General features: G+C 36.1%; 1 protein-coding gene across 2 annotated transcripts in view; it reads right to left on the reverse strand.

The window, feature by feature from the left end:
• The window catches only part of LOC149777552 (sphingomyelin phosphodiesterase 4-like), an 84695-nt gene that overhangs the window by 36188 nt on the left and 31546 nt on the right, over positions 1-16961 (reverse strand). The window contains exon 8 of one of the 2 annotated variants that reach the window (XM_089942152.1): positions 5868-5924. The exons of the other annotated variant lie outside the window; for it this stretch is intronic. Coding sequence (XP_089798278.1) covers positions 5868-5924 — 57 coding nt within the window. The remainder of the gene's footprint in view (positions 1-5867; positions 5925-16961) is intronic. 2 annotated transcript variants of the gene reach the window in all.

Raw genomic sequence — 16961 nt, forward strand, 5'->3', positions numbered from 1 at the left:
AGAAGCAGGGACAATAGGCTTATATATAGGCTTTGCACCATAAAAAGATCTGGATCAATTTTAGAAGCGGGGACAATAGGCTAATATGAAATCTTTGCACCATACACAGATCTGGATCAAATTTAGAAGCGGGGACAATAGGCTTATATGAAATCTTTGCACCATAAAAAAGATATGGATCAAATTTAGAAGCGGGGACAATAGGCTAATATGAAATCTTTGCACCATAAACAGATCTGGATCAAATTTTGAAGCGGGGACAATAGACTAATATGAAGTCTTTGCACCATAAAAAAGATCTGGATCAAATTTAGAAGCGGGACAATAGGCTAATATGAAATCTTTGCACCATAAAAAGATCTGGGTTTTTTAAGGCAAATTATTAATAACAAAATGGCTGTCGATAAGAATGATTATATTATCTAATTCTGATCGATGCTCTTCTTTCTGCATAAATGATTAACAGAAGATTTTTGTTTCTTTATTTCAACTAAATATCTAGGCTTTATCAACGAGGCACTGATTATCGCTGATTGGAATCACTTTAACTTACTACTAACAAGATAACATTAGAAGTCTTCAGGTGAAAATCCAAGTCAATATTCATTCAGAAGAAGTAGCTGCAGCAAGATTTTTAAGATGACTGCCAAGACGAATCATAATCGACGTCAGACAGACACTATATATTGATTTAGCAGTAATAGCGATCCTAGGCTTTTCAATATGGCCACTGTGGTGGTCATTAATGGAGATTAGATCAGCACCATTTTCATTTAGGACCAACTAGACATTATAAGTCTTCTGGCGAAAACCCCATGCTGATATGACATTCTGTTAAGGATATGGAGCAATAACAAGGTTTTCAAACTGGTCACTGTGGTGGCCGTATTAGATGTTAGTGGCACCATTTTCAATTAGTTACCAACAATACATCACAAGATGTCTTTTGGTGAAACCCCATGATGACATGACCATCTGTTCTAGAGTACTATCAATCACATGATTTTCAAAATGGTCACTGGGATAGCCATACTAAATGACCCATCCAAGTGGTTCCATTGTCATTTATGAATAACTAGACCAGGAAATGAGTAAAGTTTCATGGCGATCTTCCAATTAGTTTAGGATGAGTAGCTATACTAAACTTGTGCTAATAGAAAGATGGATGATGCATGAAAAATGGACAATGGAAAACAGGCCATCATAAAAGCTCTTCTGGTCTACCACCAGTTTAGCTAAAAATTAACACATTTTATTTCGAACAAAAATGTTCCTCATTTCACACAAATTATGAAAATGGAATACTGTGATAAATACACAATCATCATTAGTCTAAGTACCTCAACAACAACAATAATGATACTAATAAGATGATGATGATGATGATGATGATGATGAAGATGATCATCGTGAAAAAATATTATGATTTATCCAATCACCACCAGCAAAAAGCATTTTAATTAGCCCAATCATTGCCTTCCCATACTCCTGGAGTAGAGGTTGATCCATGATTAGGCTAATGTTTTTCAAGCATACAAGTATGGGTTTAAGTGGTGAACTCTGAGAGAAACGGGCGATGCCTTGCCCTTGGATAACTTGCTCTTTAAAGCTGCCATTAGACATCCTGAATAAAATTCAAACCAAATGACAAAGGACTTTTTATATGTGGCAAGATTGCAAAAAAATCAGAAAAGAGATGTGTAAATATTACAAATTTGAAAATTTATATATGCTGAACAGTAAAAAAACAAACAAACAAGGTGACTGAGTTCAAGTTCACACACTAAACCAACCCTAACATGCACTCATAAGTAATTAACTGGGCTCATGTCCAAGTGCTCAACCTACCTAAGCATGCATAATCAAAATGCTACAACATGAACATTCATACCTATCAGGATAGTTATGCTGGATAGCACTTCGGTGGAGTATCTGTCCAGCAATAGCTGCCATTTATAGCTGTGAAAGCAATATACAACCTATTTACATTGTGTCCCATCTGCCCCTATACCTGCGCCAAAAGTGTTATAAATTCCCCATTTAGTCACATTCAGAGTATCAAATAGTGTTAGCCACTGCCCAAAAAAACTATAGTGGTCAAATGATGTTATCCATTCCACAAGAAAATAAGCTATAGCGGTAATAGCACTACTCATGGACCAATAAGCTATAATGGTAATAGTGTTATCCACAGGCCCATAAGTTATAGTGGCAATACAATATTATCCACAGGCCAATAAACTATAGCAGTAATATGATATTATCCACAGGCCAATAAGGTATAGTGGTAGTAGCATTATCCACAGGGTGGTAAGTGTTACTCACAGGCCAACAAGCTTTTGTGGTAATAAAGTCTCATCCACAGGTCAATAAGCTATAGTAGTAACAGTTTTATTCATAGGCCAATAAGCTATTATGGTAATAGTGTTGCTCACTGGCCAATAAGCTATAGTGGTAATGGTGTTATCCACAGGCCAATAAGCTATAGTGGTAATGGTGTTATCCACAGGCCAATAAGCTATAGTGGTAATATGAGTTGTTTTGTGATCTGGACTTTTAATGTAGTTTTAATAATTTTTCAGTCATACTGCTATGATGTCTGCAGTGTGACAGTTTATAGTGATGTCTAGCACTAGGACATCATGCTACAGACATGTAGTAGTATGTCCTACCCAGTCACAATATCCTGACACCAGGCTGACCAGTCCTAACACTAACCTCTAAAGGCTGAGCGCCAAGTGAGGCAGCTATAAGTAACATTTTTACAACTCTCTGGTATGACTTGGCCAGAGTTAGAACCCATGACCTCCTGCATCTGAGGCAGATGCTCTAACCACTAGGACACCGAAGTGGTGGTGGTAATATGATATTATCCACAGACCAATAAGCAATTGTAGTAATAAAGTTATCCACAGGCCAAAAAACTATAGTGGTAATAGTGTCATCCACAGACCAATAAGCTTTTGTGCTAATAAAGTCTCATCCACAGGCCAATAAGCTATAGTGGAAATATATTGTTATCCACAGGCCAATAAGCGATTGTGGCAATACAGTGTTATCCATGGGCATATAAGCTAAAGCGGTAACACTGTTCATCCTACACAATCTTAACTGAGGTTGCCATCAATCCTTCAATGATGAATTAAACCTTTTGAAAATTCTACCACACAACAAGAATTACTTTGTAAGTCTAATGTAACCAATGTTAAAGATGAATATATATACTATACTTATTTCATCGATTTCGTAAGGCATATTAATTACTTTTATGAATATCTTAAGAAGGATACGGTTTCAAGATCTAACCATTAAACCATTTCAAAGAGAATTTCTCATATCTCTATGACGTTTTCATTTCAACTTGGACAATAACTTCAAAAATATAAATTATATCACTTATTTAAAAAGCACTAAATTGTTAACAGAGTTAATGATTTTAGCATATTTGTTGTATATAAATTTGAAATTTACAGGGTGTCAATCACCCAATATGTAATTAATAAGACCAGTCTCAGCAGTCACCACTGGAAAGTGATTTTGAAAAAGGATGGTTTCAACAGCACTTTTAACACATTATTGGCTATACTGTGCCATGGAAATGGAGCCATGTGCCTTTAACAAGTATACACCAAGACAGCTTACCTAGGACAGCCTAGGATAGTACCTAAGCTGCAGCCCTTGCATTACAAGCCGGATGCTCTACAAACTTAACTACCACACCTTCCACAAGAAAGTGAGAAATGTGGCATATTAAGACATGGTTGCTTAACAAAGTTCATTTCTAAATAATGTCGTTTACAAGTTCTTAAAAAATCTGGCTGTTTAAGACAGATGATTGTGTACTATTCTGTTTCAGAAGATATAAGTTTGGTGAAATTCGAAAGAATTGGGAATGGATGGGTGGTTGCCTATTTTACTGATATCTTGGAACAAATACATTATTCTAATGATGCCATAATGATTGTCAAATGTAATCTTCCTTGTATAATAGACCAATCTGCACAATCTCCAAGGAGATGTAAGAGTCACATCCCTTTGCAACAGGTCAAAGGTCACCAGGAGGCACAATACTCTAAGAAAAATTTGGGTAAATACATGCTAATATAAGCTGAATTTATTCTAAACTTTGCAGCGATTCTTTTTAAAACTGGATGAAATTCTTTCACATTTTGTTCATTTCTAGTCTTTCTGACACAACTGAATGAATACCCCACTGTGAGTAATATGTTGTTCCCCGACTGATGACCAAAGGGTCACAACTCTTACATCACCACAAAGAATATTGTTGAGAGGAAAACCAAAAGAAAAACAATGTGCTCATATTTTCTTGATATCTTGTACAAAAGAAAACATTGTCATCTTCAGACATTAACTTATGGATGCAAAGGAAAAAAAATGACATATGCAAAACAGACAATATATGTGTGTATATATATATATATATATATATATATATATATATATATATATATATATATATATATATATATAGACACACACACACACACACATGCAAGATACAAATATGCTTTGTACAATAGTCATCCTAAAGCATCTTAACTCATGTTGCCAATGTACGTACACCTTCATTGCAGCATAAAACATTTTAAGAAAGCAATGATGCCACAAGAATTACTTTTTAAAAAACTCTATCACAACACACGAGTTGCTTCTGAATTCCAATTTAACCAATATTAAAGATAAATTTGTACAATACAGGAATTTCCTCCATTTCTTAAGGCATAATGATTACTTTCATGAACATCCCTTAAATGAACACTTGCTGTTACAAGACCTAAATGCTAGAACATTTACCACTATTCCATTCAAACATTATTAAGAGAACTCTATATATCAATAATTATTTTTTGACCTGGACAATTACTTCATAAAATATAAGTTACATTAATTAATATAAATTTCATTATTAAACATTATCAGATTGTAAACAGGTTCTGTGATTTCACTGTATATGATACTTGCAATTTACAAAGTGGCAATCAGCACAATATGTAACCAGTCAAACCTGTTTTTGTTACTTGTAACAGCACTTTTAATGCATTATTGGTTGTATCATGTCAAGGTATTAGGAACTACATGATATTTTTTTGGTTCTCAAGGGTACACTCTGGCAGGTGACTGAGGCTGGCCAGGGTGGATATGAGTTTTTGAAAAAGTGTCTCTTTAACATAAGCGATTTCTTAATATCATGTCTGAAAAGATATAAAAGTGAAATTCAGCACATGGGGGAGGGGGGCTACAGTAATGATGTTGTGGAACAAATACATTGTTATAATGATGCCATAATGAAGACTGAAAAATGTAACCTTCCTTGCACAACAGACCCATCTGCACAATCTCAAAGGAGATGTAAGAGGTACAATCCCACTGCAATAAGTCAGAGGTAACCAAGGGCAAAAACAATCAATATTTAAGAACATTTATGGCAAATACATGCTAAATTTTAATAAGCAGAATTTACTGTAAAAAAAATTTCAAGCTTCTTTTTACTGTAAATTAGGATTCAATTCTTCCACATTTATATATTTCTAATTTTTCTAATGCATTTGAATGAACACCTCACTGTAAGAAATGCAGTGTTGTCCCTAATGACCTCTGACCTTCTGAAAAGGAACATAACTCTAACATCAACAATGAGAATGTGATGATAGGCAAAAAGAAAACATTTATTCTCATTTTAAAATAGTGACTTATGGATTCAAAGAACAATGCAATGGAAACAAAATGGACAAAAAGCAAAACTGGCAAAAAATATGAATATATTTGCAGTGTATACAAAACACATGCAAGATACAAATTTGCTACATATATTCAAAAATGAACATAATAGTATTGTTTATACTTACAAAAAGACTGAAAAATGTATCTGCCTTGCTAGGTTCTCCATACCTTGATGTGTGCATCTGCACAAGGGGATATATAACATGTAAGTATCTATCAAACCATCAGAAAATGCCTCATAAGATTACCTAATATATCTATGCTAAACCACATTAACAGCAAACATCAATACAAGCATAACAAGTAAAAGACCAATGTGAGTCTGAGATTGCTCAAAGGTTAACATGTAGAAAAAGGCAAGGTCAGTTGGTCCAAAAACCTTGTGTTAATGGGATACTATCTGTATACATTTCCTTCTTATCCTCTTGGTTGCATATATTATGAAATTGGCTGAAATTGTCAAGGCTTCTCCATATTTTGTATCTTCATCCATATTTGATGGTACATTTTGTTTTTGTCAAAATATAAAAAGTCTTTATTCTAGGATGCTTTCTGTCAAAGCTGGTCAATTTCTGTTAACTTTTATTATAATGTTGTTGAAATGTTCTTATATTTTTAGTAACATGACCTTCACAGAAGAATGATATATGTAAAATTTGGTAAAATTCTGTCAAATAGTTTTGAGAAAACATTGTTGAAAGTTTCTTAATTGTAGTAAGAGCGACCATTCTGAATCATCAATGCCCTGTTTGAAATGACATGTGCTATCTGCCTAATGAATCTAGCAACAAATTAAACACATAATGAATTTTACACAGTAAAACCTGTCTTGAGAAACCACTGCATTGAAAGAATGCATCTTGAGACCAGGTTATCCATGCACAGTTTTACTGATTATAAAGTGTTATGACCTATCATAAGACACCACCTATCTTGAGACACCATTATCTTTTGTCAGAAGGGGTGGTCTTTTCTAACTGGCCCTATAGTACTTGCAATTTTTGAGAAGACAAATCATCTTCCTATCAATCTGAGGTCGGTAGGAATCGATGTAAGGTTGTTGAAGTTTGCTAGACCTAGTAGAAAGTGACTACACTATGCCAACACTACAGGGTTTCGGCAAATACCAACTTTTTGGTAGGCAATGAGCTCTGAACTCAACATAAATGTCAGAACATTTAAAAAGAGGCAGGAAAGGTCACATAAATGCAGATCAGAAGACTGCAAACCGTAAACCAGACCTATGACAATGTCAAACCACCAATGTAGTGTGATGGTCAACAAAATCAATAGTTTGATCAACTATTCTGTCTTTAAAGAATTAGCAATGATGGAGACATATATTGCCTTTAAAGTATATGTTCTGAAATCCCACACAGTGCCTATACTACTATAATAAGATCTACTCATAATGCTTTCACTGTTGTGAAAACCCACACAATGCCAACACTACTATGAGACCTTCTCACCATGCAATCACTGTTATGGAAACCCACACAATGCCTATACTGCTATAATGAGATGTTCTCACCCACACAATGCCTATACTGCTATAATGAGATGTTCTCACCCACACAATGCCTATACTTCTATAATGAGATGTTCTCACCCACACAATGCCTATACTGCTATAATAAAATATTCTCACCCAACTTTCATAACAGCACAACAGTTACTGTCTTAAATCATCTGTCTGTGGAGTTACAATAAATAATGACCTGTGTCCATAAAGTCTTTGTCTTTCCTCTTATTAAGTTATTTGTTTGTGGGTTTTTTCAGATGACAAGGTTCTTGAAAATGTTTACTTGTTCAGTCACTGGTTTTTTTTGTGATTTTGATATGAATATTTGGCAGTTTTCAAAAACAAGGTTTATACTTCTGAATTATGAATGATTGTGGTATTTGAAAAATGTGTGTATGATGTAGCTTTAACAATTTTTCAGTCACGTCGCTGCAATGTGACAGTTTACAATGATGTCTAGCACTGAGGCATCATGCCACAGACATTTAGTATCATGTCCCACTAAGTCACATTATCCTTATACCAGGCCAAACAGTCCAAGCACTAACCTGTTAATGCTGAGTGCCATGTGAGGCAGCTGCTGTTCCATTTTTATAAATATCTGCTATGACTCAGCAGGATTCAAACCCAAGAACTCCCACATCTGAGGCAGACACTCTAAAAACTTAGGCAACTGGAGTGGTATAATTAAGAAATAAAGATATTTTTGTGGCATTTAAGAAAAAAATAGTGTTAATCTAAAAACATGTCTGTCATTGTTTTAAGGCAAGGACTAGTGAAGATTCAACAGGACTAGTAAATTTCTCAATCCACTAGTCCTTCTGTATACAATGAAATATATGATAAAGTCAGGGCAATTGTGGGACGAGAGAATCTTGGCACCAGTAAGTATTTACCTAATTAAACTAAGTTTACTCCCAAACAAATATGTTTTAATAGCAGTAATACATTACCTGCAACAACTGCATTGCTAAATTATCAGGAGAGAGGCTGATGGCCTCAACAATTATGGCACGGAAAACTACTGCACTTACCCTTACAGTTGGAGTGTTCACTACTGTAGGCTGGTAGAAGGTTGGCACAACTACTACACTTACCCTTACACTTGGAGTGTTCACTACTGTAGGCTAGTAGGTTGGCACAACTACTTACTAGGTTGGTAGAAGGTTGGCACAACTACTGCACTTACCTATACAGTTGGAGTGCTCACTAGTGTAGGCTAGTGGAAGGTTGGCACAACTACTTACTAGGCTGGTAGAAGATTGGCACAGCTATTGCACTTACCCTTACAGTTGGAATGTTCACTAGTGTAGGCTAGTAGAAGGTTGGCACAACTACGTACAAGGCTGGTAGAAGGTTGGCACAACTACTGCACCTACCTTTACAGTTGGAGTGTTCACTATTGTAGGCTGGTAGAAGGTTGGCACAACTACTGCACTTACCCTTACAGTTGGAGTGTTCACTAGTGTAGGCTAGTAGAAGGTTGGCACAACTGCACTTACCTTTACAGTTGGAGTGTTCACTACAAAAGGTGGTAGAAGCTTGGCACAACTACTGCACTTACTCTTACAGTTGGAGTGTTCACTACCATAGGCTAGTAGAAGGTTGACACAACTACATACTAAGCTGGTATAAGGTTGGCATAACTACTGCACTTACCCTTATAGTTGTCGTGTTCACTAGTGTAGGCTAGTGGCAGGTTGGCACAACTACTTCCTAGGCTAGAAGAAGGTTGTTAAACTATTGCACTTAAATTTACAGTTGGAGTGTTCACTACAATAGGCAAGTAGAAGGTTGGCACAACTACTTACTTGGCTGGTAGAAGATTGGCACAACTACTGCACTTACCCTTACAGTTGGTGTGTTCACTATTGTAGGCTATTAGAAGGTTGGCACAACTACTTACAAGGCTGGTAGAAGGTTGGCACAACTACTGCACCTACCTTTACAGTTGGAGTGTTCACTACTATAGGGTGGTAAAAGGTTGGCACAACTACTGCACTTACTCTTACAGTTGGAGTGTTCACTAGTGTAGGCTGGTAAAAGGTTGGCACAACAACTGTAATTACCCTTACAGTTGGAGTGTTCACTAGTGTAGGCTAGTAGAAGGTAGGCACAACTGCACTTACCTTTACAGTTGGAGTGTTCACTAAAAAAGGTGGTAGAAGCTTGGCACAACTACTGCACTTACTCTTACAGTTGGAGTGTTCACTACCATAGGCTAGTAGAAGGTTGACACAACTACATACTAAGCTGGTATAAGGTTGGCATAACTACTGCACTTACCCTTATAGTTGTCGTGTTCACTAGTGTAGGCTAGTGGCAGGTTGGCACAACTACTTCCTAGGCTGGAAGAAGGTTGTTAAACTATTGCACTTAAATTTACAGTTGGAGTGTTCACTACAATAGGCAAGTAGAAGGTTGGCACAACTACTTACTAGCCTGGTAGAAGATTGGCACAACTACTGCACTTACCCTTACAGTTGGTGTGTTCACTATTGTAGGCTATTAGAAGGTTGGCACAACTACTTACAAGGCTGGTAGAAGGTTGGCACAACTACTGCACTTACCTTTACAGTTCGAGTGTTCACTAAAAAAGGTGGTAGAAGCTTGGCACAACTACTGCACTTACTCTTACAGTTGGAGTGTTCACTACCATATGCTAGTAGAAGGTTGGCACAACTACTTACTAAGCTGGTATAAGGTTGGCACAAATACTGCACTTACCCTTACAGTTGGAGTTCACTAGTGTAGGCTAGTGGAAGGTTGGCACAACTACTTACTAGGCTGGAAGAAGGTTGGCACAACTACTGCACTTACCTTTACAGTTGGAGTGCTCACTACAATAGGCTAGTAGAAGGTTGGCACAACTACTGCACTTACCATTACAGTTGGAGTGTTCACTGCTGTATATAAAGATACCAATGGGTATACGGGTACATGGGTACCCGCCCATTAATAATAACCGGGGCAATAAAATGAGCAACCATGTAACGATAAAAAAAGTACTCCAAGTTCAGATCAAGACACAGAATAACGAATACAGCTTGAAGATAATGTCATTTCTGCATGTATTGATCATCACAGGGGCTCATTCACTTGTCATTCATGCACTATATAATAATACAAGAGAGGACACTTCTCTCCTTTCTCACGCGACCTATATAAGAATGAATGCTGATATTTAAAGCTAGACTGTCCTAACTTCATGCCTGTCCAAGGTTCATGCACCATTTTTCTTGCGACTTGAACGCACTTGTTTTGAGATCCTGGTGACATTATCTAGGTCAGTACCTTCTGCCGACAGCAACAGTAACTACTGATTAAGAAATATTCTACGAAATAAAATATAAATACGTACAACAATTCAAATAAAAGAAACCACAATATAAATGTCCGGTTCAAAAAACACCATTTTTGCCTCAAGTTTGTGGTCCTGGAGTGAGTATTAGCTGATCTAGTCATGACCGCTGTTTACATGTTTGTTTACTGGACTCTTTTCTATTTTTTATTAGCGGGAAAACCAAAGCAGATATTTTTGTAACAGCAAAGACAACACAAAAACTTGGTTACTTGTGCTTCTTTTACCATATTAGGAAAGAAAATGACCAAAATGGACAACTATACAGAATTAAATAATTCACTGAAATATTTAAATGTAAGGGAAATCTTTGTTATTTAATAACACTGAAAAAAATCTAACAAAAACTGACCACGTGTCAATCAATTCAATTTTGCCCATCACCCCTGCCAGGGTATAGGCCGCCCATAAAAGATCGCCAGAGGCTTCTGTCCTGTGCCACCCCCTCAAGCTGACTCCACGTGTGACCCATCTTAGTGATGTCTGCCTCAAGGTCACGTCGCCAGGTGTTTCTTGGTCGTCCCTTTCTCTGTTTGCCTTGAGGGTTCCATTTCAATGCCTGTCTGGTAATGTTGGTTGGCGGCTAACGTAGTGTGTGTCCTATCCAACCCCACCTTCTCTTCTTGATCTCGTCCTCTACCGAAAGCTGGGAGGTTCTCTGCCACAGGTTGGTGTTGCTGATGGTGTCTGGCCAGCGGATCTGAAGAATTCTTCTTACGCAGCCGTTGATGGTCTGAACTCTCTTTACGGTCGACTTGGTGGTTCTTCAGGTCTCTGCTCCATACAGTAGGACTGACTATACCCCATGAATGACTCTGCAGGACATTCCGTTGTAAGTGTTCTTGATCAGGTTCACCAGCTTGGTTGGGATGCCGTAGTGGCGAAGAAGTTTCCAGAGTGTCTCTTGGTCCACGCTGTCAAATGCCTTCTCATAATTGACCAAGTTGATGTAGAGTGAAGAATTCCACTCCAACGATTGCTCGACTATGATGTGAAGAGTAGCTATTTGGTCCATACATGATCTGTTCTGCCAGAAGTCCGCTTGCTCATCTTGTAACTGTGGGTCAATGGAGGACCCGGTTGAAGACTTTCCCTGGTACTGATAAGAGTGTGATTCCTCTGTAGTTGCAGCAGTTGCTGAGGGGGCGCTCACCAGATAATATGTACTTTTGAAAGAGTGACGTATGTAAGGTGAAGTAGTTCGCATTTAAAACATGCACAGTGGAGAGAATGTTGGCATACCTCTATGCTACATTAATGTAATGTGGATGATATTTCTTTTGGATATTGTACTTTTGGAAATTTTACATGATTTAAGCACACTGCTAACTAAAATGACTGCTCCCTTGTGTTAAAAAATCAGCCTGAATTAGTCTAAAGTACACTATACATATCAGCTATTAAAATAGGGAAAATGAATTTTGCCAGACTAGACAATACCAGCTTCTGAAAGTGCAATGAATGAATTACCAAATATATAAAATGTAAAAAAAGTTATCGGCTCTTTTTTATACAATTTACCTCTGAAGTTCAGGAAGTGAAAATGACCAAGAAGAGCTAGCACTTTTTTGAAAGGTGCACATCGGAAGTAAGGCCAAGCTGTATACTCTATAACTCATAGTACACCCATCAATCATACACCAAAATAAAGGGAATTAAAGGTTCTTTGAATTATACCTAAGATATACAAGGTCTTTTTTAAATAGCCAGTATAACCAGTGAGGAAAGCCAGGGAAATTCTTTTTCTTTAAAATCCTAACCCTATGCAAAATATGAAACTGTAGAGCGCCACCTGAGGTCGCCTTTCTTTGGGATCTTGATGAGGTGTCCTTCCTTCCAGTCAGTCAGTATTTAACTGGGCAAAGGAACATATCTTGATCATCCCCAGCACCGACTAAACTGATCGGAGTTATTGAAGGTAGCTGATTCTTAACCAGAAACCCAGGATGGCAAAGAAGAGGAACTGAATCATAATTACCATTGAACTGTAATCAACCCTTTTCCACTGACAAGGCATTAAACTTGCTTCCTCTCCTTGTATCAAAGAGCAGGAAAAGTTTTAAGTGTAAGATTCTTCAAGTAAGCTTCACTCAAAGGTTCATAAAGGCGTTTTGACAATGCCCAAAGAACACATGAAAGAGTCAATCTAGACATTGGTGTACAAGATATGTCTCTAAACTTCAAAATACCTGATGATACCAGAAAGATGAAGTCTGACCTAATGGCAGACACCCTAGAGAACTTGTGAGTATTAGAAACTGGTATCCAAATGCTTTAATACTGGACACAGAACATATTCTCTCCTCGGAAAGGAAGAGAAGAAAATCTGCAACACTGCATTTAAATAAGATAGATATGATCAACACATTACCTACTGCACCAATTACATGCACAGAAGATTCTTCACTCTGCATCATAATCAACTCGAAGAAAACCTCAAATTAACAAACAGAACACAAATAACTGTCAAATAAGGCAAGGACTGAGGAGATCAACACTCACTCGATATAAAAGGCATATGATAATTAGAAAGACACTTAAAGATGAAAATGAAGGTGAATTGCGATGAGTAAATATAGCATATATGTTCTGCACACATCTTTCAAGGGAAAAAGATAAAAGCATTCTGTATGTTGGAGGAAATCAGCTTGGACACATTACAAGAGTCCTAGCTTGGACAAGCTACAAGAGTCCCAGAAGTGGAAAGCAATGCATTAGTAGCAGGTAATGTATTACTGTCATTAAAACATGGTTTGTAAACCTCCAGATGGTTGTTTCTGAAGAAGCTGTTATGGACTTTAAAAAAATTTCAAGAAATATTCTCATTACTGAAATTTTGTTCTATTTTGTTTTGTTGATCAGTGCATAAACACACACAAAAGTAAAACAGAACATGCTAGAGTAATTGGCATGCCACTACATTAAAGGATTATTATTCCATATCGTAGAAATCCATGACATGTGTCATTTGAGTCACGAAACTTTACCAAATTTCATTTATTTTATTCATGTAGGGGGGATATCAAATATCACAAATTCTGAATTTAAAAAGGGACACATGTTTGCAGTTTGTTACTTCCTCAGATTATTTAATGAGTTCTGGGCAAAGTTCAGATTTTTTTCAACCAAAGAAATCCTGAGATTTTTTCAACAACTTCAATGCATTTTCAAGAGAAAAAAATGCAATATGTTTTCAAAGCAACCTCACTTAAATTCAAGAATTTTTAAGATTAAACCAACCATGAACCAGCATGCAAAGAATTCTATGATGGCCATTTTGGAGATTAAATCAGCATCATTTTAATAGCAAAAAAATATATTCTGCATGAAAATGTCTTTTATTTTCCTTCTACATTTTTATGCTAGTATGGGTATCCATTGAGCAAAAGTAAATTTTTCAAATTTTGGGAGATCATCTTGGTATCAATTTCATTTGATACCAACTACATCGAGTGTGTTTTAGGTAAAACCTTCAGTCAATAAGAGGGTCAATTCAAGACAACTACCCATAACATGATTTTCAAGACGACCACCACTGACTGCACCATTTTCATTCTGGACCAACTAGATATCAAGAGAAGCCTATTAATGAAAATCTCGTGTCTATTTACCATCTTTTCAGGCAAAGCCTCTTAAAGAAAACCTCGTGTCCATTTACCATCTTTTCAGCAAAACTCCTGACAACCCCATGTATATATGACCATCCCATCTAAAGAAAAGCTGAAAAGACTTTCAAGATGGCCATCATGGTGGCCACAGCAGAAATGTGATTGGCACCATTTTCATTTAAGTGCAACTGAATATTATAACCTTTAAGAGAAAACCCAATGTCACTGTGATTATCAATTCAGTAGAAGTGGTAATAACAAGACTTTTATGATGGCTAATTTCAGTTGGGACAAACATACCATCATAATAAGTCATTTAGGGAAAATCCGACATCAAAATAGTCATCCATTCAGACAGAGTAGTGATGACATGATTTTCAAGATGACTGCCATTGTGGCTGAGAGGCATCAGTTTCCTTTGGGACAATCTAGACATCCCATGATAAGATGACCATCTGTCCAGGCTGAGTAGTAATAACAAGTGTTATGTATATTTAATAGGCATTGTTTGTTTTGTTTTTTTGCTATTCATTAGATGCTATGGGTTATGTAAAATAGTCATCCGTTCATTAGTGTCCATCTTATTCTGTCTATCATCTGTCCATTAGTGTCCATTTTATGTAATTTTATGTATAAATATGTAATGTAAAATATGTAATATGTAATTTTGCCTTTGTCAACAATCAAGTTCATTGTCTACCTTGCTAGAATCATTGATTTTGTAAAATTATTCTGTAAACAACTAATCCATTGGTGATATTTTCTCCAAAAGTGTGAGTTTAATATTAGGATCATTATCAGTAGAACATATTTACCTTGGTCTGATTCAAGGGCATTATATTTACCATGTTCTTTATCATAATTTTGGTAACAATCCTTGTCTAATTATAGACTGGATAGTTCTGGAAATGAACTTGTGTCTTAATTGTTTATATAATCTTTTATATAATCTTTTTTATATAATCATTGGTGCTATCAGATCCTGTAGCAGAATCATTTGTTGTGTTCAGTGTTTATATGGACTGAAATTATTTAATCCAATTATTCTTCTCTGTAAATACAAAGTGCTCTAACCTAACTGGTAATTATAGTGAATTCAAGCACGGTAACCTTGGCTTATGTTACCATGATTCAACAAAAGACTACTGGCACATCATTACAATTCAGGTCACTGGTATATTAGTACATTAGAGACTAATGGCCATTACAGGTACATCAGCACCTTCAACACTGGAACTTAATTGAAATATCACTTAAGTTTATTCAGAACTTTATTCATTAGTACCTATGTTAATATTTCTATAATTATTTGGATTTAATTCATAATACCATAAGTTCCTAATACATTTTCATTTTGTATTCTAGGGAAATAAATTATTTGTTAAATTTCACAAAGCTTGTTGCTTCTCACTCATTTCTATTACTTATTTTAAAATATATAGTCATAGCAAAAGAATTTAAGATAGCCGCCATTTTGATCAAACTGGACATCAGCTTGGCACCATATTCATGTAGGACCAAGTAGACATCATTATAAGTCTTTCTGTGAAAACCCCAAAGTCCATAAAAGAGTAATAAGATTTTCAGCCATATTGGAAGTCAGATCTACACCATCTTCATTAAGGCCCAACTATACATCAAATTTAAGGCCCAACTAGACATCATAAGAAGTCTTTTAGTAAAAACCTTATGTTGATATGACCAACCATTCAGTAAAAGCAACAATATCTAGATTTTTAAAATGTCCATCAAAGAAGCCATATTGGCAGTACAACCAGAAGGAAATAGATGTCATAGAAAAATGTTTAGTGAAAACATACTGACATGACCTGACACAATATGTAGTGATACCAATCTTTTTAAAGTAACCACCATGGTGACAATAATGGATGTCTAAGGGACACATTCAGGATGAACTAGACCCTGGAATAAATGGGAGTCTGTACAAATTGTATTGCAATCCTCCCAGTAGTTTAGAATAGCAATAACAAAATTACACTAAGGGACAGATGACTAATGGGCATCATAAGATGGACACTAATGGACAGAATAAGATGGACACCAATGGGCAGATGACTAATGGACAGCATAAAATGGACACTAATGAACAGATGATAGACAGAATAAAATGGACACTAATGAACGGATGACAGATGGACAGAATAAGATGGACACTAATGAATGGATGACAGATGGACAGATGACTAATGGACAGCACAAAATGGACACTAATGGACACCATAAAATAGACACTAATGGACAGACGATGGACAGCATTAGATGGACACTAATGGACAGATGATAGATGGATAAGCAACATCCCACTGCATAAGCTCTTCTTGTCTATAATCTGTACAGCTAATCATTGAAAGCAAAATAAATACAATGAATAATTATTTTCCTTGACACTTTTCCAAGGAATACTTTAAGAATGGTAAATCATTTCTTCATTCACATTCCTTTTCGAAAAATTTTAAATATGTAATTGATGTAGGCAACTTTTATCCATTAAAATTAAAGAGTGCATATATTCAAATTAATGACGCCAGTCTTTATCTTGCAGGCAAAAGTATTTTTTTTTAAGTCTAACTGTGTAATTATTACATTTGCCTAATGAATAAATAGTTAACTCAGTATTCTTAAGGTCAAATTTTCTTCAAACTTTTGAGAATAAAAAATACAGAATCTTTGGCTCATCTAATAATACGCTAAATTTAAATTATTTAGG

This window comes from Sinohyriopsis cumingii, chromosome 18, assembly GCF_028554795.1.
Source record: "Sinohyriopsis cumingii isolate HCF-2022 chromosome 18, ASM2855479v2, whole genome shotgun sequence".
In the NCBI taxonomy this organism is placed as follows: domain Eukaryota; kingdom Metazoa; phylum Mollusca; class Bivalvia; order Unionida; family Unionidae; genus Sinohyriopsis; species Sinohyriopsis cumingii.